The 24,258-nt window shown below is 35.4% G+C and overlaps 1 protein-coding gene across 2 annotated transcripts in view; it reads left to right on the top strand.

Moving 5' to 3' along the window:
- Positions 1-24,258, top strand: part of LOC121731058 — a 273,136-nt gene that overhangs the window by 168,886 nt on the left and 79,992 nt on the right. For both annotated transcript variants that reach the window (XM_042120377.1, XM_042120376.1), the window contains exons 5-8: positions 88-310; positions 6,465-6,629; positions 14,005-14,085; positions 14,920-15,105. In XM_042120377.1, coding sequence (XP_041976311.1) covers positions 88-310; positions 6,465-6,629; positions 14,005-14,085; positions 14,920-15,105 — 655 coding nt within the window. The remainder of the gene's footprint in view (positions 1-87; positions 311-6,464; positions 6,630-14,004; positions 14,086-14,919; positions 15,106-24,258) is intronic.

Genomic DNA, 24,258 nt, shown 5'->3' with positions numbered 1-24,258 from the left:
GAATTTCTGCCAACCGAAATTCTGCGACTCACAACTCATAAATTACGCTCGTTTGGCTTCACCCTTAACCAACTTTTTTGTCCACAGGGCAACATGTCCATCCTCCCTCTTCCACACGTGGGAGACTCTCCTTCAAGAGGTGGAAGCAGACGTGGTGGGCTACAGCAACGCGGCTACCTCGCTGGAGAGAGCCGTGGCCACTCCGCTCATAGAGAAGACCTTCCACATGAAAGTCCAGGCGAGGAAGATATTTGCTCATCGGGAAGGCTGCGAAGTAATTCTAGGAAAAGCTGACGAACAGTTAAATAAGGTAATTAGTATTGCGGACTGTGAGTTATTTATTTATTTATTATTATTATTATTAAGTTCTGCCCAAACCCGAATCTTATACCAAGCTATTACTCTGATACCGCCAAAAAGGTGTTATGTAGATGTAGGTAGGTGGGTATAGGTGGAACCTCTTACTCTTGTACGTTCTCTTATACAATGATTTTGAATGGGGGTTCTAACTAAACTCCTTACGTACTTATAGTATATTAAATTTTACTTGGTACGTGCTTCCACCTATTATATTCACGTACGTTCCCTATAAAAGAAATAATTAAATTATTTCCAGATAAGAAAAATATGTAATTTTTAAAGCTGAAAATATTTATCTATATTTATTTTACGAACGTAAATTAAAAATTCTAGAGCTTTTACCAAATTAATAAAATCTAAAAAACCACTGCGAAAAATCTGTCGGTGGAAAATTGGAAGTTTATTTTGTTTTTTACGTTTTTAATCTTCATAAAGATAAAATAAACTTAAATAACGAACCTAACGTAAAAAGGATTCGTTAAAATGTGGTCCGGAGAATAAAGAAATATTATTTTACTGATTGTTAATTTATTTTAATAAGGCAATGCCTACAAATCATTTTTGTACAATTTCTGTAAAATTTTATATTTTTTGTAGGAAATGGTTATGGTATAAGTTACCTTTGGTACTTACTTTAAAATCACTTCTATGTACCTCACCTGGTTTCAGAAACTAACCACTGTCACCGAAACCTATTCGTTTTGATAAAGATCTAAGCTTAGTGATTAGTGCTTAAGAGGGCGACTAACCCCAAAAATTAAACATCGTCCTTCTCTCTTCACACTCACGCCCGTCTTTCTTAAGCCAGGTTTTTCACCTGGCTTAAGAAAGAAAAACGACGCGGATTCATCGCCAAATTAGTTTTTTCTCAATAACTCGATAAATGTACGAAATTTTAAAAATCCGCTAAGTCGATCTCTCAATGATAGAATTTTATACAATGTGTTAAAATATTAACTTAGTTCAATGCACGGTTATGGCAATAAATGAAAAATTCGTGGAAATTGGATGCATCTTTGTGATTTTTTTCTTTCGACAAAATTTTAAGATATCGTGTTTTTGCTCAGATTGAATTCTCGGAAATATAATGTAGTATCTAATTTTGTAGGCTTATTTTCAAGTATAAAAATGAATTAAAAAATCTACACTTTAGGGTTAGTCGCCCCCATAATGTTATCTTTGGTACTTTAAAATCACGTCTATATACCTCATCTGGTTTCAATGAAACTAACGTGGGAGACTCTCCTTTATACGTGGGAGAGCCATGCCTCGGCACGAATGGGCCGGCTCGATTGGAGAAATACCACGTTCTCACAGAAAACCGGCGTGAAACAGCGCTTGCGCTGTGTTTCGCCGAGTGAGTAAGTTTACCGGAGGCCCAATCCTCTACTCTATCTCCTTCCCTACCCTCCCCTATTACCCTATTCCCTCTTAAAAGGCCGGCAACGCACTTGCAGCTCTTCTGATGCTGCGAGTGTCCATGGGCGACGGAAGTTGCTTTCCATCAGGTGACCCGTATGCTCGTCTGCCCCCTTATTTCATAAAAAAAACACCGTCACCGAAACCGGTGTGAGCGACATTATTAATAATGCCTATTCTAGCATTATAGGTTTATGGCCTATTCAGTCTGAAATAGACAAAGCTTCTGTCAGTGCTAATCCTGACTCATATTTTCCACATAAACGCCACTTTTGCCGGCAACTATTTCAATTTTGTTCCCTAAAGAACAATTTTCTGCTTTCTTAAGTATTTTTTCCTTCGCTTATTGAGAAATATTCGCCTTTGTCCCTTTGTGGCGAGCGATACAGCTTGACATTTATTCTTTGATGTACAGGATTTTAACACTAAAACCATTATAAATTCTTTACTTTCTAACAAAAACAAAATTTTTCGAGATTTAGGGCCTGTTTCACCACTTTCTGATAAAGTGCCGAATAGGCTTTCGGACCGGGAAAATAATTTGAAAACAAAAAATTGTGTATTTTATGCCATACCTGATATTTAAGCCCGATGATGTAGTAGGTAAGTTACAAGGTTTGTTCAAAGAATAAGAGAAAAATGAGTTTTTTCGGACTTACGGATCTTAAACAGCTGCTATATCACATCAAAATCCGTTCAGCACTTTTAACGTCAGCAGAGTTATATAATCTAGAATCTAGTTATTATAATATTTCTTCAATCTGTATGGAAATGTTCAATTATATATTCCGTCAAAATACCTAAATGCATTTATCTAGTAAATACCTATCTAAGGGCCTGTTTCACCACTTTCTGATAAAGTGCCTTATTAAGCACTTTATCAGAAAGTATTTTTATAGGCTATTCACAATTTTTTGACAGATTCTCCATACTAATTGATCTGTCAAGTTAATTGGTGGATAGCCTTATCAGGAAGTGGTGAAACAGGCCCTTAATATCTTATTAATCTAAATGCATCTATCTAGTTTCTTTGAATATTTTTATTATGTGTAAATTGTAATAGGTAATTATTTTATATTTGAAGGTTTTTTCAAGTTTTAGCACTTTAACGTTATTTTTGCTATCATATTTTGGTTGTCTGGAAGAAACCGCTTAATGCGGTAACCGCCTATTTGCTATATGCAGCAAGAGTCCAGACCTCTTGATCTTTTCAAAAATACTTCAACAAAGTGAACACAAAAGAACACTAAATATTTTATCTTTTTCTTGAATCATCTTGAATTGATACTTATAAAGTGTTCTCGTTCAGCCGTCAAACGATGTGAGTGGCCCAGTTTAAGACTTTAGCTAGATCTTTAAATGCATTTAAAGCGGTTTAAACTTATATGAAAGTTTAATGTTTGTATCGTTATAGCGTAGTAAAGTTTCAGTTGGAATTATAATTTGACTTTTATCGCAGTTCAAATAAGAAATTTTATATCAAAGTATTCTTTGATTGGATCAAAATAAAGAGGCACAGATTTTTACACCATTTTGTCATTAAAATTTATTATACTATATTAAATGATGTTTTGTGCATCGATTTGCCTCTTGGACTTTTAAATGGCCCCTAAAATGGAGCTATTTGCACTTTATCAAAAATGTAGACCTACATATTTTGACAGACTTATTTCTGGCAAAATAACAGTTTGCCGGGTCAGCTAGTAGAAAAATATATTTTCCGAACGTTCCAAAAAATAGTTTTAGAAACCCTCAAATTCGGACGAACGCGTTCGTCAGTTTAACACTGTATATTATATTTGCTTGTGTGAATATATTGTGAGTGCACAAACATTGAGGTTTTGTGACAATGAAGTGGTAAACACAATGATTCATGGCCGTCGATGTCGCCACAAACTGAATTAAATGCATCAGTTTTTGTACGGACGTAAAATTTAAACCTGAAAATCCTCAAATATAATATTGTATTAATAACTTTAAACATTATATAGAGAATATCGCCTAGCCAAAAGAATTAATAAGTCTAGATCCACAGAAGAGTAATGACCGCCGTGGCTCATTAATAATCTAATAAGTACTCGTATATAAAAAAAAAGTTGGGTTTTCCTTCCTGGCGCTATAACTCCAGAACATACGAACCGATTTCCACGGTTTTGCATTCGTTGGAAAGGTCTCGGGCTCCGTGAGGTCTATAGAAAAAAAATTCAGAAAAAACTTCAAGGAAAAAGCAGGAAAACAGGGAAAATCATTTTATGGCAAAACAACATTTGCCGGGACAGCTAGTTTTGTCATAATATAATTTTTGATCAAAATAAATTTAAACGAATATGTGTTCGGAGACTACTCTTTTTTGACAAGCTTTACAGCTTTAACTTTAAAGACAAGCTGTAAAGTTTTGAATTCGAAAATTAAAAAACCCTAGACAAGCTGTAGGTATAGCCTAGCTAGCTAGTAGTCGCCGAATAATTTGTAAATCACACGAAAAGATCAAAAAGCCCTAAGGGCCTGTTTCACCACTTCCTGATAAGTGCCGAATAGGCTATCCACCACTTAACTTGACAGATGAAGTATGGAGAATCTGTCGAAAAAGTTGTGAATAGCCTATTCGGCACTCTATCAGAAAGTGGTGAAACAGGCCCTTAATCAAATAAAAAAATGCCAGGGACCATAATATTTTAAGTCCACAAACGTTTTCTGTGGAAATACGAAAAAAAACACTAAGTATACGAACGTCATCACTTTTAAAAATTTTGGGTTTTAACCTTTTCCTGTAAATACGTTTCATGTTATATTTCGTCTCTTCTCTCGCACGAACGTCCAACATTTCGAAACTACATTCAAAATAGACTTATCTATTCTTTATATGCCCGACACGAGACTCAAGTACCTGGTGCCTTAATAAGGAATGACCCGTCCGAGTAATATCCATTATTTACCGGAAAAGGTGGACCCACGGGGGTGATGCTTGACCTGAACCATTGATATAAATTCCGTAGAACCGCCACCTTTTAAAAGTTTTTGTACAAAAGTTTTCTTTTTCTTTTTTATGATACGAATTTATAAATAAAATAGATGGATTTTTGGGTTTTATAGTTACACAATGTTTAGTCTTTGATAAGTAGTATCTGAGAAGTTGATTCCTAAATCCTAGGCTGATGGCGGATGTTAAGTCAAAGCTGTCAAACCCATCACAGCTATAACATTGAATTGACATAAGTCGACCACATGACTTAGAACGACGTCAACTACCTAGGAATCAATAATTTCCTCGATGGTACATTGTGTAACTATAATAACGTAACGGAAGTATTATAATAATATGCAGTATTTTCAAACCCAAGAATCTGGAGACCAAGAACAGTACCACCTAAATTTACTGAATGACGTTTAGTAACTTAGTTACACATAACATTTTATGAAATCGGAAATATTTTAGATCTTTCTAGACATTTTTTTAAAGAAATTTTTGAACCGACATTCACACTACGTAAACTATTTTCTTCTTAAATAAACTAAACTCTCTTTCCAAGCTATAGTAACTATAAGTGGAACCATAGGTCTCAGGAATAAGGAGTTTGCCAGAGGTAAGAAAACAGGAAAAAGACTTACAGTTTGACAGTAATACATATTGGCGGTAATAGCACGCGCTTAATATGGCGCCCGCGTAACAAATAAATGAGAGAAGTATCCAGAACTAAACAAGATGTATGTGGGTATAATTTTATTGCGATCACAGTACAGAATTATTAATGTCCATCGCCACAAGGAAATAAACGACGGAGATAAAAAATAAATGGTAAAAAAGAATTTACCTGTTCCTTTTTTACCATCAGAAATAACGTTTTATTTTGCCTTAATAAATAATCCTCGATAAGTAATTGAAGTATCCCTACAAAGTCCTTTTAATAGTAGGTAGATATCAAATTTTGATGGACAAATTGAAAATTCGTAGATTTTGATTAAAAATATTACTCGACCTTGTATTGTTCGATTCTCGTTATTTTATAATAATATACCAGTCCACTGAATAAATACGTCTTATACTGTTATTTGAAAAAGTTGTTGCTTGACCTAAGCAACAACTGTTTTTTAACATTTCTTCTCTCCTGAAAAAATATCTATTATAATTAGGAGTCCTAGAGCAAAATTGTAATTTTGAAACTGAACATTACTGTAGGTACGTGTGTGAAATTGGCTGCAACGACTGCACACGAATGCGATAATCAACAGTGCTGCTATGCAAAAGTCATTATATGCCTGGACGAGCGTCAACTCTATTATTAATATTTTATATTTTAGAACCATAAGAGACAGAATATGGTGGGCGTACTTTATTTCGTTTCTCAAATGTTAGTCGTGATCTATCGGCTGGGACACATAACCTGACCAAATTACATAGATCCGCAATCTGCCTATGAATCGATTTCCTTGATAGTACAAACCTATCGAAGAAATTATACATCTAAGGCCTATGTTAGACCTACTTTATTATGTATGTAAATTCAATATTAGTCGTGATGTGTCTGACATCCTTCCTTCCTAGTCATATCCTCATGGCTGAGGGACGTGACCACCAAATTTGCTTTCTGGGAAAGGGCTCTCCACCTGTCTCTGTCTGACATAACTCGACCAAATTATATAGACCTGCCAATTCATGAAATTTATTCAAATTATTATCGTTTCAGAGTCGTCAAGATTACCGCAACGCGTTCCTCAACTACTGCGCTAACTCCAACCCCGCCAACCTCGCCACGTACTACGACTCACACAACACCTACGTCCAGCAGCTGACAGCCACCAACGCCATGATAGAGCAGTACCACAAGCACACGCTGCCGACTATACTGCAGGTAAGAGAGAGACAGAAGATCAGTAGTTAGCTAGCAGAGGAACACAGCACCATACAGCAGCTGACAGCCACCAACGCAATGATAGAGCAGTACCACAAGCAGTCGCTGTCGACTGTACTGCAGGTGAGAGAGAGACAGAAGATCAGTAGTTAGCTGTCAGAGGAACACATCACCATAAAGCAGCTGACAGCCACCAACGCAATGATAGAGTAGTACCACAAGCACACGCTGCCGACTATACTGCAGGTGAGAGAGAGATAGAAGATCATCACTTAGCTAGGAGAACAACGCAGCACCATACAGTAGCTGATAGCTACCAACGCCATAATAGAGCAGTACCACAACCACACGCTGCCGACAATACTACAGGTGAGAGAGAGATCATGAGTTTGCTAGTAGGATAGACAGCTGTTACTTCAGTCAAAAGACAGGAATCTTCTGTCTCAGACACTTTTCAGCACCACCATGAAAATACCTTTTGAAGTTCTGTTTTTAACCCCCGACTAAAAAGAGGGGTGTTATAAGTTTGACGTGTCTGTCTGTCGGTCTGTCTGTCTGTCTGTCTGTCTGTCTGTCTGTGGCATCGTAGCATCCAAACGGGTGGACCGATTTTGATCTAGTTTTTTTTGTTTGAAAGCTGACTTAATTGAGAGTGTTCTTAGCTATAGTTCATCATCATCAGCCTGCTCCGTGCTGAAAAATCGCAGTTCATCTGGTTCGTGAAGGGCCGATTAGCAACTTGCAGTCGTTTGGTGGGCTTTATTGCATTCTAGGTCGTGACATTCATGAATATTTACACATTAATGGAAAGTTGACCTAGTGCTGCAGCATCACCTGGTAATCAATAGGATACCCAACTCCTCACCAACTTAGAGCAATGGTTTCGTGTTTGGGCTCATTTTAATTGCGACAACTAGTAAGACGTAGATAACCAATAAATTTTTGCATGCTGCTGCTGCAGCATCACCTGGGTTCTCTCAGGCTCATATTGACGCGTGACGGCCTCATCCAAAAGGACATTCCTAGATGGTATTCATTGGGATATAATTTGATCCTGTTGATAGGAATTATTTTGCACTATATAACCAACACAAGTTTGAAAAGCATGAAATAAAATTAAATTAAGAAATTTAAAAAAAACCCCGCCAAACAACTTTAAAAAGTAATGAAAAAATAATATATTTTACTGACTTTAAGTTTAAATAATTCCTAAGTGTAAAGTGATATTGTAGTCCATAATTGTTGTCAAGGTGTGTCGGGGGACCGCTAATGTAGATGTTTGATTTCACAAAACATTATAGTATCGAGACAATCAGTGACATGGCGATACAAAATGCAAAAGACACTGTTGGCGGTCCACCGACACACCGTGACAACAATTATGGACTAAAATATCACTTTACACTTAGGAATTATTTAAACTTAAAGTCAGTAAAATATATTATTATTTCATTACTTTTTAAAGTTGTTTGGCGGGTTTTTTTTTTTAATTTCTTAATTTAATTTTATTAAAATTATATACAGTATGTATCCCTAAGATGAAAAGTAAAAGATTTATGCGTGAAGAGGGCTATTGTGGCTAGGTCCTGTGTTTGTTTGTCTGTCTAATATGCTGAGACAGAAGACACGCTTTAGCATAAACATGGTACCTATAACAAAAAAAAGTCATAATACTCAAGTGAGTCCACAGTGAAAGTAGCAAACTCATGACGCTGGGGCACTTGCACATTCAAATCACAAAAATTGCTCTTTCAGCTCCCGTAGACAAGTGGCAACTGGCAAAACGCAAACGCTAACGCTAACGCTGGCGCTACAAAATGTATGGATTTGACATTAGTATTCGCTAGTGAAGCGATGACTTATGTCAAATCGCATACATTTTGAAGCGCTAGTTTTAGCGTTAGCGTTTTGCCACTTGTCTACAGGCCCAGTGCTGCTACCTCCACAGCTTTTACAGGGTTTTACAGGGACACATACACACCCTAAAGTACTTATCTCTTTGTTTTGTTACACCCTGTATAAACATTAAGTTCGGATAGTAACAAACAAGCATTATTTACGGATACCAAAACCCTGTAATGAATAATTTGTCATCCGTGCACCTGCTCGTAAACCGGAATTATTTACCCGGCCAGTTTTGTACGGGAATTTACAACTTACAGTCCTGACGAATGTCGGGACTCGAAACAAAGTTTGGACTCCACTAGCAGTTATATTGCTTCGAATTTTATTTTAAAATGAACCCTATATCGTTCACATAAAGGTGCTCTTGGAGATAAGAGAACTCTGAACTGACTTATTCAATTTTAAACTAGCGCAACGAATTCGAGGCTTGTATTTCTTTAATAACTAGTTGTTCTTCAATAAATTCTAGCTGCTTGTGTATAAATTAATTAGTAAAGAAGAATAGAGTTATTTTTAATCTCGTTTCTGGAGAATATTGTGGAAACGGACACTTGATTCTTCTTTGTTGTGCACCTTCATAATATTAAGTCGTTTTTGAAGTAAGCTGGCATTAGCTATCTTTATTTTTGCTGGCAAAATCATTTAGTATGAATTACCGAAGGACTCAGGATAACTTATTATGTGAGACTATCCCCTGTGGTTCTGGACTCTGACATACCTGAAAATAATTATTTGTGTAGGGCTATCAGCTGTAACACACTGATATTATTTAGCAAAAATGTTGTGTGTAGGTCATAAAGTTAATATATCTAGCGGAATAGCGCAACAATCTCGAGCTGTCAAACGTAACCGAAATTGGTTTTCATCTGTGTGAAAAATGTGTGTACGTATACACTTACACAAGCATGGTTAAACATGAATTCTATGAGATTAAATTGTCAACGTGCGGCACGTGCCGACTGGACGTCAAAAAAAGAGTGCTGCTGTTATGTATCTCACATCTCATTTTACCACGCAGTGTTACTAATAGTGACATTTCGCTAGCTCAGGCCTTTGTTTCTCTATTCCAGTAGGTATATTAACTTTATGGTGTAGGTCGTGTGGTTGTCAGTTGTCACTTCTTTACGTAATAACTACTGGACGAGTTTTAGCAAAATTCGGCATGGTAGTAGGTCTAGGTTAGACCTAACCTAGACCTACTACCATGTCTATGAGTTCATTCAGTCTTAACTACTGTTAAGACTGAATGAACTCATAGATATTTTCTACCAAAAACCAGTGTCGCAAAATAATACTGTGATAAATGCAACTTCACCGCAAAAATATCTAATACAACGTTTCAATATTAGGTGACTTAAATATCAATAATTAAATTTGTATGCGCCATGTATTTACCTGATCCTTAAATCGACAACTAAATCTATAGGTACATAGGTACTACGTACATTTAAATAAAATTGGAGTGTCTGTTTGTAATATTAAAATAACCGTTTTTTACTACATGCATATGAATATTTAGACGGTACATACACCAAAATAACAATTTTTAGAATTTTTGTCTGTCTGTATGTCTGTCTGTTTGTTCCGGATAATCTCCGAAATGGCTGAACTGATTTTGACGGGACTTTTATTGGCAGATAGCTGATGTAATAGGGAGTAACTTAGGCTACTTTTTAACCGACTTCCAAAAAGAAGTAGGATATTTTTTACTTTTTTATGTTTTACCTATGTATTTTACTCCGCCGTTTGTGGACCGATTTTCAAAATTCTTTTGTTGTTGCTTAAGATACGAGTATGATCTAAATTAGATACTATGTTCATAATGTTCATTCTTTGTTATCAACTTATCACATTTTTTTGACGCGGACGAAGTCGCGGGTTGTTACTCGCGACTTCGTAGCTAGTATTATATAATAATATAATATAATTCGCTTTTATTCAAAATATTAAACCGTGTGTTAAACGAAGTTAGGTGAAAAGTTAGTTCAACTTTGAAATTATAGATTCATCAACTGGAACAAAACTCGACGGTTTAACTCACACTACTAATAATGGGTACTTTTAGTTTGAAAAGTAACTATTTACAAAATAGACTGAATATAATATCAGACAAAAGGTTTTTGAAATAAGTCTTGTGGGCAAATTTAGATTCATTACCATTTACAAAATGATTTTGCAGATGTTTACATTGTAGTATTCGTAGGTACACAGTTCAAAATATAATATTCTCTGATCTAATTTCCTAGTGGATTTAGGAAAAACATTAAATTTGACTACCTATTTCTGCTGTTATTTTTGCAGTCTACGATACAAAAATAATTAAGACCAATTTCTAAAAAATTCAAAACAAGATTGACAAGTTTGATTAACTACTAGCTGAGCCCCTTTGGTTGCATATACAGGGTGTAACAAAAACAAGTGATAATAATTTAGGGTGTGTACGTGTTTTGGATATGATACATATATATGTATCATATCCAAAATGTAATACCTCAATAATTTGTCTATCACAGTTCACACTAGCCTACTCTGACACTAGTATTGTAAAACCGAAACTTTGTGAGCTTGTATGTTTGTTAGTTCTTCACGCTGGAGCGATTTTAATAAAATTTAATATAACTCCATACTAAATTTGACACCATGGATAAGCACATAGGCTACTTTTTACCGTCGGAAAATATCACGATTTATTTTCCCTAATAAACTGGGTAAGACCGCGGGGCACAGCTATAGTGAATTTTCTTAAAAAAATCTTTTTACGAAAACAATTTCAAAATCGGATTTTTTCGTCTGAAAATAATTTGAATAATGAATCGAGGAGGATACCTCTAAATTTTTTTCTAACCACTCTTGACAAATTTTATCAATATTAAGGTAACTTTAAAACATTTTCGTACGCAAATTGGATTTTTTACAAGTTTTATTGACAATATAAGTTAGATAATTTTTATGACGTCACCCGTTTATCTTATCAAAGCTGGTAAGCCGCGTTATCAGTATGACGTAGTACTCTACCCACGAGAATTTCAAAGTGGGATTGTGGTGGTGTGGTGTGGGTGGTGAGGCTTTTTTCCCTTATCCCTACATTAGGTAGACCGGGTAGACGACAAGACGTCTTCGCACAGGGATATTATAATGCGGGAACCGCACATGATGAAATAGAGCTCATGTCTTTCAAGGTAGAGACGAGTATATTATTATGCGAGTTAAATAGATATTATGTTAGATAACTATAGATGACGCCCGCGACTCCGTTGCACCAAAAGTGATTTATCGCGCGGGAACCTTACATTTTTCCGGGATAAAAAGTATCCTATGTCCTTTCCCGGGGCTCAAAGATTCTCGTTAAGTTTAGGCGTGAAGAGGTAACAGACAGACAGACACAATTTCGCATTTATAATGTTAGTATGGACTATGGACAAACATTTTGAGTCAGAACCAGTTCAGTAATTTAGACTTATGGCTTTTAACATACAAATATTGTAACTACATTTGTGTGTTAAAACTTAAGAGCCATAAGTCTGAATTACTGAAATTCTCAACTAACTAGTTTATAATTAGATATATATTGCTACACCTAAAGGGTAAAATGTACTAGGTAAGTGTAATTTCATAGCCATGGCGAGTCAAGAAACCCTTTACAAAGTACATTTAAGTACTAAATGATAATTACAAATCTAAGTTGTCTGTAACGTCAAAATACTGATTTACGTAGTCGGTTAATTAAGGTGCGCTATTCAGTAGCCAGACGCAGATGAATTCTGTTTTCTAAACCGTACTTCCGTTATTAATCCCGGAATAACACAGCCTTACAGCTGAGATCCAGGGCTGCCAACTCTTGCATTACAAATATTATTTGTTCATTAATATTAAAGTCTTGTGAGAAAAACATTTATATTCCAGATTTTAAGTTTTTGGTATATATCTATGAAATATATTATTTGTAATACTGTTTAATTAAAACTTGCACCGTTGATTAAGCAAGTTGAGAGGAGCACAAATGATAGTTGATGAATCTGCGGGTAGTTTTTAAATAACTTTAGCAAGTTTGACATCTGACACCTCAATCCACCCGTGACTAACATTCAATGTTCCGGGGTCTGGATGTGTATTAAATATGTGTATGATATAATAAAAATCTTAAATATACTTATGTACTTATAGTATAAAAGTATTAAATATATTTCCGTTGTCTGTAACACAAGTCCTTTAGGTACTTAACACGGGGCCAGACTGACGTGGTGTGAAGCGTCCATAGATATTATTATATTTAAAAAAAAAGAAAAAAAAACTAAACTGCTACAAAGAGAATAACATTATAGTATATATCACATTTTAACCACCTATGAGACAAAATTGTAGATTTTGAAAAATATAGATATACATATAGACTATAATGAGAGTAAATTATGAAAATTTACTCAAAAATGTTTCATTTTTTGAACCGTTCTTAGTATTGTATTCAGAATGTTCAGAAATTGTTGCATTGTAAAACGCTTAATAGACAGCCCTGATCAATGCCGTAGGTTCTCCGATTTTAATTAAAATGATGAAAGCAAGATCATACGAGCGCGATCAGCATATATCATTACGTTGTTCCTTTTGTGTTTGCGAATTTTGTGCGAATGCGCCTTTTGTTTGTCACTGTGATGGGGGTATTACAAATGTAGCGAATTTGACTTCATCATTCATTCGCCGGCCCCTAGACGATCAATTGTATTGTGTAATACTAATATCACGCTTCAATTTTATTGAACAGTTTGTTTGACGATCAGATTGAAGGCGCACGATGTTCAATGTCAACCCTCTAGGGATAACTAGGGTTAACCCGTCTACGGTCAATTATAATATTACGCAATACGTGATACTGCGCAACAAAATTGCGCGTCTAGGGGCCCACTTATGCAGATTGAATTCATCAAATTTTGCGGATACAAACGGATGTTTTATCATCTGCATACTGGATAGCATGTTTTTTAAGATCTCTCCAGGTCTGGCCCATGTAAGCGACCATGATTGCAAGCTTAATAGAATACTACGCCCGCAACCCTGTTGAGCCAAAATTCGTTTATAGCTCGGGAACCATACATTTTTCAGGGATAAAAAGTGTCCTATGTCCTTTCCCGAGACTCAAGTATCTGCATACCTTTCCGCAAACGCGACGCGACGGTTCGGGTGTGAAGAGGTAACTTACAGACAGACAGACACACTTTCGCATATATAATATTAGAATGGTTTTAAAAATTATAAATAGAAAGTGAAATTAAATTAAGAAGTCATGATTTTACTTTTTAATTATTACTCGTATCAGCCATGATTCTTCTGCCTGTCTAAATAGGAAACGAAATAAAACATCGTTTTAAAATTGGCTTTCAACGACTTTGTTGGGCAGATGTTTCTTCAGATATTGTTGTCACTTGTCAGCCTATTTACCGTGTTGACTGTACCGTTAATGATGATAATATTTCAGGAGTTGGAGGAGATCCTGACTGACGTGACGACGGCCGTCAGCGATGCCATCTGTCAGGAGGGGGAGATTATCACTGATAAGGTAAGACTGTAATTAATTTGAGAAAATAATAATTCACAGATAATAACAAGCTTCCGTCATTGCATTTTCCTACCTATAGACCGACCAAACTTAATAAGCATTCTGAAAAAAAATCAAACGATGTTTTGTAAAATGAATCGCCATAATAATATTTAGGGTTCCGTAGCCAAATGGAACCCTTATTCCCTGTCACGTGCACACATCTCCCATCTCGAGATGTCGAGAAACATTCATTGAGTTTACTTTTAAATTCTTCGTTGTTCTACTAGTTTACTTAACTCTCTATCTTTAAGTTATCCAACTCAATTTTTTATTCGATTGCAAACAGCGTGAAAACTCTAGCACTTAATTGCTTAAGAATAATTTAACATCGATTAAGACTTTACACTTGGATTTGCAAAATCTTCGTCTTTATAGTAACGTTTAATATTCGACAGGTCTGTTGGTCTGTGGTTTACAATTTACATTATCTCTGATGTTTAAATTGAAAATGAAACAATTTCCAAATGCTCTAAGTGTCTTTGAAGCTAGCTTATAGATTCTAGAATAATTATTATTATAGGTACACTAAAGGAGTGAGCACACTGAGACGGGCCGTGCCGGGGCTCAGCGTGCCGGGGCTCATCGCAAAAATCCACCTCCATACTTATGTATGGGAGCGAGCCCCGGCACGGCCCGTCTCAGTGTGCTCACTCCTTTATTGGTAGTTTGTTCAACGTTTTTATAAGACTTGTCTGTAGTCTTTAGAATCAAAACCTCTCTTTAGTAGGGCTTATAGTCCTAACAAACATACTATATTCTCTATCTCATTCTCGTATTTACCATCTCTTTCAGACCAACAACCAGCTCCGCCGCTACGAGTCGCTTTGTGCGCAAGCCCGTGCGGTGTCCAGTACTGCTGACTTGGCGCACCTGGCGCGGACGTTGCTCAACAACCAGCCGCCGCTGAAGACGCCAAAGAGGGCCTTCCTCCCCCCCTATCCGCCGGAACCGGATGACCCGCCGATAGATGTCGCTGCGGTAAGAGATAATTAAGAAGCTTAAAAACTACCCCCGATTCAAAACTTTTAAGTAGATCAAACTCATACTTTTCAGCACTGAGTGGGCTGATGATGATGAACTATAAACTTTATTTTGGGGCTGGCACCACCTTCAAAAAATGAAGATTCAGTAGAGAAATCGTTGAATTTTAGGACAATTCTGAAAAAGCCACTATCAAAATAATAAAAGTTATTTCATAATTTTTTGTGACTTGGAAGTCGGTTTAGAATGTTTTGTTTTAAAATAATAATTTAAATTAAAATGTTCCAAGACCGGCTCTACACTATATTTCAATACTCTTCTTCTTCTTATAATTTAGGTCGTGATTGTAAAACTACAGCTCGACAAGGCTTTATAATCTGAATTCTGAACATGGGTAAAGGAGAACTGTCCAACACAAGTCAAAAATGACGTTAGAAGCGTTTAGTTCCTTTTCTCGCCACGTTCATATAAAGCCTTGTCGAACTGTACTGTCATATTTTTATGTCCGCCATCAACCACAACAGTGATAATTGACAACATTTCAAATATTTTTTGTACTTGTTTTATGACGAAATATAAAAGTAGGGACCCATATTTTTTTATTTTTGAAAATGTGGTCATTTTCATTTATAAAACTTAGTTTTACATTCTGATCATTCTAAAATGACTTAAACGCCAAATGACGTCATTGGTACGGTTGAACAACTACCTTTGCACGTCATATCTGATTTCTTAAACAAAACTGTCAGTACTGTCCATTGAGATACTATAGACTGGAGAGAGCCTTATATAGGTGTATGAGCGTCAAAAGCATGTAATGTTATGTCCTACTTACTAGGACATAACAAAGGAGTCGGTCTGCATATTTCATGTAATAAAAGTGTTAATAAAGGTTTTTAGTGGACATTTAAAGCTAGATATTGTTGAGTTTTGTGGTTCCGTTAAATAATAAACCATAAGAATGGCCAAAGAATGCCTCAAACACGTGGATTTAACATTAAGAGGATACCAGGGGCTAGAGAAATTAAAAAAAAGTACGTGTAATATCTATAGCTATCTCCCTTACCTCAAGCTTATACCGCAGAACGCGATAGAGACAACTGCAGAAAATCCAGAAAATCAACGATTCGTTGTCCCCTGATTCCTTCTCCAAAACTTAACCGATTTAAGTACTTTTTTCATTAAAGATTAAAGAAAGGCTTGAGCTGTGTTCCTATGTTTTATTTTTTTGTATAATTTAGCCAAATCTGTTTCTGGATGTTTGAACACAGCGGAAAATCTGGCCATTTTTTTTGGGTTTTTGAACGTTCATATCTTATTTAATAATTAAATTATGCAAAAAAAAGAAAACATAGGGATATTGTATTAGTGGCCGTAGATATTCAGGAAAAAAATTATAACTCTACTAGCATTATCCAGGGAGGATACAGGGGACAACGTTTGTATGGAAAAAAGGGCGGTGTGGACTCCTCTTAAATACGTAAGTTTTGAACAACGTTTTTTGGGCTTTTCAATCGGCATTTTTGTAAGCAAAAAAAAATAATTTATAAATTTATTAATCCCTTATTTGTGCTATATAAGGCATTAGTGCTAAAAATGTGACATCAATTAATAATTTGGCTATAAAAATTGCATAGCTTTTTACGTGTGTTTACGGATTCTCATCACTTGAACTATAGTTAAGAGGATACAACAGGGGCTAGAGAAATGAAAAAAAAGTACGTGTAATATCTATAGCTGTCTCCCTTACCTCAAGCCTATACCGCAGAACGCGATAGAGACAACTGCAGAAAATCCAGAAAATCAACGATTCGTTGTCCCCTGATTCCTTCTCCAAAACTTAACCGATTTAAGTACTTTTTTCATTAAAGATTAAAAAAAGGCTTGAGCTGTGTTCCTATGTTTTGCTTTTTTTGTATAATCTAGCCAAATCTGTTTTCTGGACGTTTGAACACAGTGGAAAATCTGGCCATTTTTTTGGGTTTTTGAACGTTCATATCTTATTTAATAATTAAATTATGAAAAAAAAGAAAACATAGGGACATTGTATTAGTGGCCGTAGATATTCAGGAAAAAAATTATAACTCTACTAGCATTATCCAGGGAGGAAACAGGGGACAACGTTTGTATGGAAAAAAGGGCGGTGTGGAATCCTCTTAATCGACATCATGAACTAATTGACTTTCTTTCCTGTATCATAATGTGCTTTGAAATAATCGACAAATAGAAAAATTCAAGAAAATAAACACACACTACTTGTATGAAAATAAGAGCACAAAATGGCCACGCGATGACGGGCTAAGTCTACATCTATACTATAATACTTTATCTATGGTACTGTCACTGACTTTGTGGTACTTTACTTTGAGGTTATTGAATTTGTCATTGTGTTTAGATCTGCATTATTTGCGTTCTTACAAGCAAAGGTGTGTATCGTATCGTATTCTGCCGTACCAATGTCGTCACAAGTGGATTTTTTAAATTTTTTTCTCGGAAATTAATGATTAAAAAAATTTTTTAGGACTTCGGAAATAAAAACAAAGAAATGGTATTTTTTTTATTTTTGATGATTAATTAAATGAAACGTTGTCAATTATCAAACTTATTCTTTTCGACATAATATGCCAACCTATAAATATTGCCAAATTGCCTCAAAGCGTCTAGGAATAGAAAAACCGAACGTATCCTGCTCATGCATTTTGTATGTCCGCTCAGCATGCCGCTACTGTTACATATTAATGGAAATATATTTTGTCCTCTAAAAACAACGATTAGGTATTATCTTATCGCTCTTGAGATATTACCTATATTATCGCTCCAACATATTTTTATACTTTCTGGTTTTCTGCCCTAGTCTTCGCTTCAAAAATGCATCCTACCAAGCGAACTTTGGCTGAAAATAACAAATTACATAAACTTCAGCATTACATAATATTTATATTAATTACTAGCTGTCCCGGTGAGCTTCGTGTCACTTTAAAACCTTCCCTGGACTCCTACGAATATTTTAAGACTAAAATCAGCCCAATCCGTTCAGCCGTTTTCGAGTTTTAGCGCGACTAACTCATTTAAAAATCCATTTTTATATATAAGCGTCTACTTTTCAATTTTCACCTAAAACCCTTTTTAGTCTTTTGTTTCAGCTAGGGAATGCAATCCCGCAGGATAATTTCAATCCCGGTATTTGCGGGACTGAACCATCACAATCCCGCTGGATCCCGGTATTTGCGGGATCCCGCAGGGTGGACTTAAACTTTTAAAATAAATCGTTATAATGACTTTACTTAACAGAACTACTTTTGTTTTATTAAACAAACATTGTCGGATAATTTTTTTACAAGAGTTAATTAATACTTCAGACTTTAGATATAAAAATATTAAATAATAAATAACTAAACTTTTTTTGAAAATGGCTAGGTAAAATATAGTTTAAAAAAACTAAAAAGACACTTTTCAACAAACATAATATAAAAGTATGTTAAAAAAGTTAAGGTATTATTTGTCTGCCAAACGGCTCCTGATATTCAACACAAAGTAGCCAGCAGCTGAAAAAATTCGCTCAGCTTCCACGCTGGTTGGTACAGTTGTCATTTAAAGTGAATTATAGGTGAATTGATAGTAAATTGTTTAGTGGGCTGCCTGTAGCCAGTTTACGCACTCCCGCGGGCAGCGTTACACATATGAATTACGCTTTTTTGTAACCCGTCAGTCCCGCGGGATCCCGCTAAATTTTCAACCGGGATTAGTCCCGCAAAATGCATGCGGGATCCCGGTATTTTGGGATCCCGGTATCCCGGTATTGCATTCCCTAGTTTCAGCCAAAGTTAAAAAATATCAAACTTTACAAATTTCGCCTTTATAACATGAGTGTGATAGCATACAAACAAAAACAAACCAACAATAATCGTTTTGTGTCAGCGGAAATAAAACATAAGCGTTCACCTGAAAAGGGTGATGAAGATGAAAATACGGATACGAAAAAGAAAAGAAAATAAACATATCAAAGGCCAGGTACCTATACAAAAGGTTGTGAATTATTACGTCGTTCTGTAAATTGAATCCGATACGATGTTTATTGAAATAGAAGCTTGAGGAGGATGCCGGAACAATAATATTTAAGTTTCCCTGTAACTGGGGTTAAGTGCTCATAGCGGGTTTTTAGGGTTCCGTACCCAAAGGGTAAAAACGGGACCCTATTACTGAGACTTCGATGTCTGTCCGTCTGTCTCCAGGCTGTAGCTCAAGAACGGTAATAGCTAGAGAGTTGAAATTTTCACAGATTATGTATTTCTGTTGCCGCTATAACAACAAATACTAAAAACAAAATAAATTAATTATTTAACAAAATACCTACTCAGCTGTATTTATTATTTAATAATTAATAATAAAATTTAAACAAAACATAAAACACAATTTTTTACTATTTTTGCTGTATAATGGTACCGTCGAACCCTTCGTGCACGAGTCCAACTCGCACTTGGCCGATTTTTATGAAAACTGTTTACTTTCTCACTAAATACGGGCAGTGTGCTGATAGAAAACAGCCTTATTTTGTTGAATATTATGTTGCTAGTAGGTGTAAGCGCTAATCTCAGAACAGCTTTGATGAACAGCCGATTTTGTTAATTCTTTTTGTTGTAGTGATTGTTAATATCGGAGGAAATTTCTGAAAATACCTAATCATAATCTTACCGATTTTTTTTCTATGAAATAAAGGGGGCAAACGAGCAAACGGGTCACCTGATGGAAAGCAACTTCCATCGCCCATGGACACTCGCAGCATCAGAAGAGCTGCAAGTGCGTTGCCGGCTTTTTAAGAGGGAACAGGGTAGTAGGGAAGGGTAAGGAAAGAAAGGGAAGGGTAGGGAAGGGAATAGGGTAGGGGATTGGGCCTCCGGTAAACTCACTCACTCGGCGAAACACAGCGCAAGCGCTGTTTCACGCCGGTTTTCTCTGAGAACGTGGTATTTCTCCGGTCGAGCCGGCCCATTCGTGCCGAAGCATGGCTCTCCCACGTATAAACTTTTGTTAATTTAAACTTTTCTACACAACCTCTGTCGGGTCCGCTAGTACAAAATATAATAATCGAAAAAGTGGCAGCAAAAATAGATAACTAAAGGGTAAAGACTACATATTAAATCAATATTACCAAGTCAGAACACGCGAGATATTAGAATCGGCTGAGATATTATAATATTTCAAGTTACGATCAGTGTGATTGCGTGCGAACGGCACATGTTATTTTTACATAGCGTCAGGTCATATTATGAGTTATAAATTATGTTATTCTATGTGTTCACGAGAACAGGAATTTGGGGTGCTCATACATTTATAATAATAATACATCAAATCCATCACCTATGGAAGAGTCGAGGTTAAAACTTTTTTATAATGTCATTACTCATTAATCATTATACCTCTTATAAACTGTTGGAAAATAAAGATACAATAACATACCAATTACCTATTACTAAACGTATAGGTATCCCGTATCTACTTGTCTATTCTACAATAGTAGAAACTGTAGATACTCTGAAAATCTTGTCCAGTAGCCAAAAATAGTTTATAACTCCAAACCCTCACTTCAAAAATTGTTATTTTCTACTTTGGTAAAGTAGAAAACTTTAAATATTGCAATTTGCAACAAAACATCATCCTTTAACTTGTGAAATTTAACTTTTTTTAAAAGTTAAAAGCTTTTTATATTTAACTTGCTCTGTGTGTATTTGAGTAATAAGTATATACTTACCTACCTATGTTTGGGTGAAATTTTGGAACTCAATTTTGAAGTAGATAAAATATTTAACTGATTGAGCTGAAATTTTGCATACACGTTTAGTTTGGATGACAAATGACAATGCATGATATGGTATGTAACATCACTCTAAATCCAATGTGGCGGACCATCCAAGATGGCGAAATAGTTATTTTCTATACAGTCCTACAATAAGGATATTAAATGAAAGGGCTTTTTGATAGTAACTCGAAAGCGAATGTAATGTCATTCTAAATCCAATATGGCGGCTCATCCAACGGGAATACTTATTTTAATGCACTTCTGCAATATGGGTATCAAATGAAAGGGCTTTTTGAGAGTATCTCGAAAGCTAATGTAATGTCATTCTACCTGCAATATGGCGGCTCATCCAAGATAGGGGAATAGTCATTTTAAAGCACTTCTGCAATATGGGTATCAAATATAGGGGCTTTTTGAGAGTAAATTGAAAAGTATCTAATAGAGTCAAGTCATGTCGTGTCATGTCGTGACGTGTCATGTTGTGTCATGTCGTGGAGTTTCGTGTGAAGTGTCGTGACGTGACTTGACAAACTACATCAAACAGATTAAAAAATCTAACCAAAGATAACTGAAAAACAAAAATAATTATACACACCTTTTTGAAAAAAAGCTTTTAGATTTAAATACTTACTCTAAAAAGAAGAAAATAAATTTATCCTTAAAATTTTTACTATTTATTAAGTTATAACCTCAATATATTATAGGTGCAATTTGCATGGCAATTGACAATAAAAGCTTGTCGCGATATTTAACAATCTGTCAAAATTTAATAAAGTGATTAAAATAAAAATTTAATATCAATAATTTACTCAATTTACTTTAAAAAATTTGAGGTGAAATGTATTATCATAATAGTATTTATTATCTTAATCTAGTATTTAAATAAAGCTTTTTTTCAAAAAGGTCTTTGTGTAAGTATAAGTATTGTTTATTTAGGATTATTTTCGTAAAGTTCCAAATTATAAGTGACATTTACATAGTCACTAAATAAATTTTCTCTATAAAGGTCATCCCCAGAGCAAACGACCTTGACCATACATATTTTGCCGCGTTGCCGAGATCGCACCAAAATTCTACTTTTTAAGGAATCTTAGTTCAAAATTGACCTAAAAAATTCTATGTAATGAAATTGTCAATCTATTGGCGTGTGTTTCAAATAAACGTAATTTTTAAATACGAATGTATGCTTGAATTTAAATAAATTGGTATTAACTAGTTTCGAAGCTGACATCATGAGTATAATAAACAAAAATAGGAAATTAATAACAGAGAAAGGAATATGCTGAAGATGATTGCTGTATTTTAATATAATTTTGTAGCTTTCAAATTATGGGCTGATAAAACTCTAACGGTAAATTACGCCATCTCCGTAGGGGGAGCGTCTTATATACAGTCTTTAGCAAACGAGCTCGACTGAGGTCTCTACGGATTAGCACTAAGTATATACTTAATTTAATTAATATGGTAAACTTTGAAGATAATAAATTAAAATATTCGGAGCAAAAACTAGTTGGGGTTTTACTTGACCCCCAACTTCAGTAGTTATAGGGTTGAATCAATGATGGCAAATCATTAAAACAAAGAGGGCGCCAAAATTTTTTTTCTTCTCAAAGTGGGCGGTAGACAAAGTCAGGGGTTTCCAAACTTATTTTGTCTACCGCCCACTTTGAGAAGAAAAAAAATTTTGGCGCCCTCTTTGTTTCACCTATTTTTAAATGAAAGTCTCTACACAACGCCCCCATTTTTTTCTGGGCCCCCACACCGCCCGCCTTTAGGCCTTCAGCGCCCACAAGGGGCCGTTGTCGCTCACTTTGGGAAAGGCTGTTCTAAATAGTGCCCGTAAGTCCGTTGCGCTGAAATTCGTCTCTGGGTTCAAAGTATCTCCTATCTCCATTTTATTAAAATCGGATTAGCAGTTTAATCGTGAAGAGGTAACAGACATGTACGTGACAACCGACAGACAGACACACTTTTTATAATATAAATACATATAATCGGCCAAGTGCGAGCGAACTCACGCACTCCGTATCGTTATATGGAGCAAAAATAGGCCAAAAATTGTGTTTTTCCAGTGGTCCAGTAGTAGTTTTCCTCTTTATAACATTTTCTGACATTTTCTGTAAACGATTCCTAGCTAGATATATATTTATATATATATATATATATATATATATATATATATATATATATATATATATATATATATATATATATATATATATATATATATAATTGGAGTCTCGGAATCGGTTCCAACGATTTTCATGAAATTTTGTATAAGTATAGGGGGTTTCGGGGGCGATAAATCGATCTATATATATATATATATATGTACAAGAATTGCTCGTTTAAAGATATAAGATTAGTAAGATTAGTGTAGATATTATAGGTAGATACTAGATACCTATTGGTCAAGCGAATATAGGATTCCGGTTTCATTTCAGAGGCTAACACGAAATGCCTCCACTTTGGAATGCGTCAAGCTATTTTCTGCTCATATTATGCATTAAGAACAGTTAAACAAGGCATCCGGCTGACACTCGGACAGACATTCCTGTATTATTATATAATTCCTGCTTTAATTTAGGTATAGACCTTAAATATAGATTTAGGAAAAGTGTAAAGATTGACTAAAAGAAAGTACGTAAGTACCAAGGTCACAAGGAAGATTATCCGCCGTACTCAGAGACATTTAATTACGATTAACCTTCAATTTAATGGAGAGTTTGACAGATAATGTATGGGGCTTATGTCAAAATTTTGAATTAATTACATTTAAGTAATTAATGTTCCACTCTGAGTGCGGCAGTATGACAGTTTCAAGTTGCTTTGGCCTTTGGCGTTGGTAAAATTCGTTTATGGCGCCTTGCTGTTAAAATATTTTAAAGACAAAACCACGTCTACGTCCTTTGTCCGTTCTCAAAGAATCCGCAAAATTTCATCGTGATTGGTTTAGCGGTATAGGCATGACCAAAGAGTATATAAACTACGTAACAGGAATGACTAGAAAACAGAGAAAAATCATATTTATAAAACTCAAAGGTGACTGACTGACATGGTAATCTATCAACGCACAGCCCAAACCACTGGACCGATCAGGCTGAAATTCGGCATGCAGGTAGATATTATTATGACGTAGGCATCCGCTAAGAAAGGATTTTGATAAATTCCACCTTCAAGGGGTTAAAATAGGGGATGAAAGTTTGTATATAGGTAATAATACTTCTTAACGCGAGCGAAGCCGCGGGCAAAAGCTCGTATAATATAAAGACGGACCAAGAAGCCTAGAAGGTATAACACATGTTGCAAGTTGCAACCCAGTTAATAGGTATAATATATTTTTGTATTCCATA

This window comes from Aricia agestis, chromosome 10 (assembly GCF_905147365.1).
Source record: "Aricia agestis chromosome 10, ilAriAges1.1, whole genome shotgun sequence".
Taxonomy (NCBI): domain Eukaryota; kingdom Metazoa; phylum Arthropoda; class Insecta; order Lepidoptera; family Lycaenidae; genus Aricia; species Aricia agestis.
The sequence above is the reverse complement of the archived record's forward strand: the minus strand, read 5'-3'. Positions and strand labels throughout refer to the sequence as shown.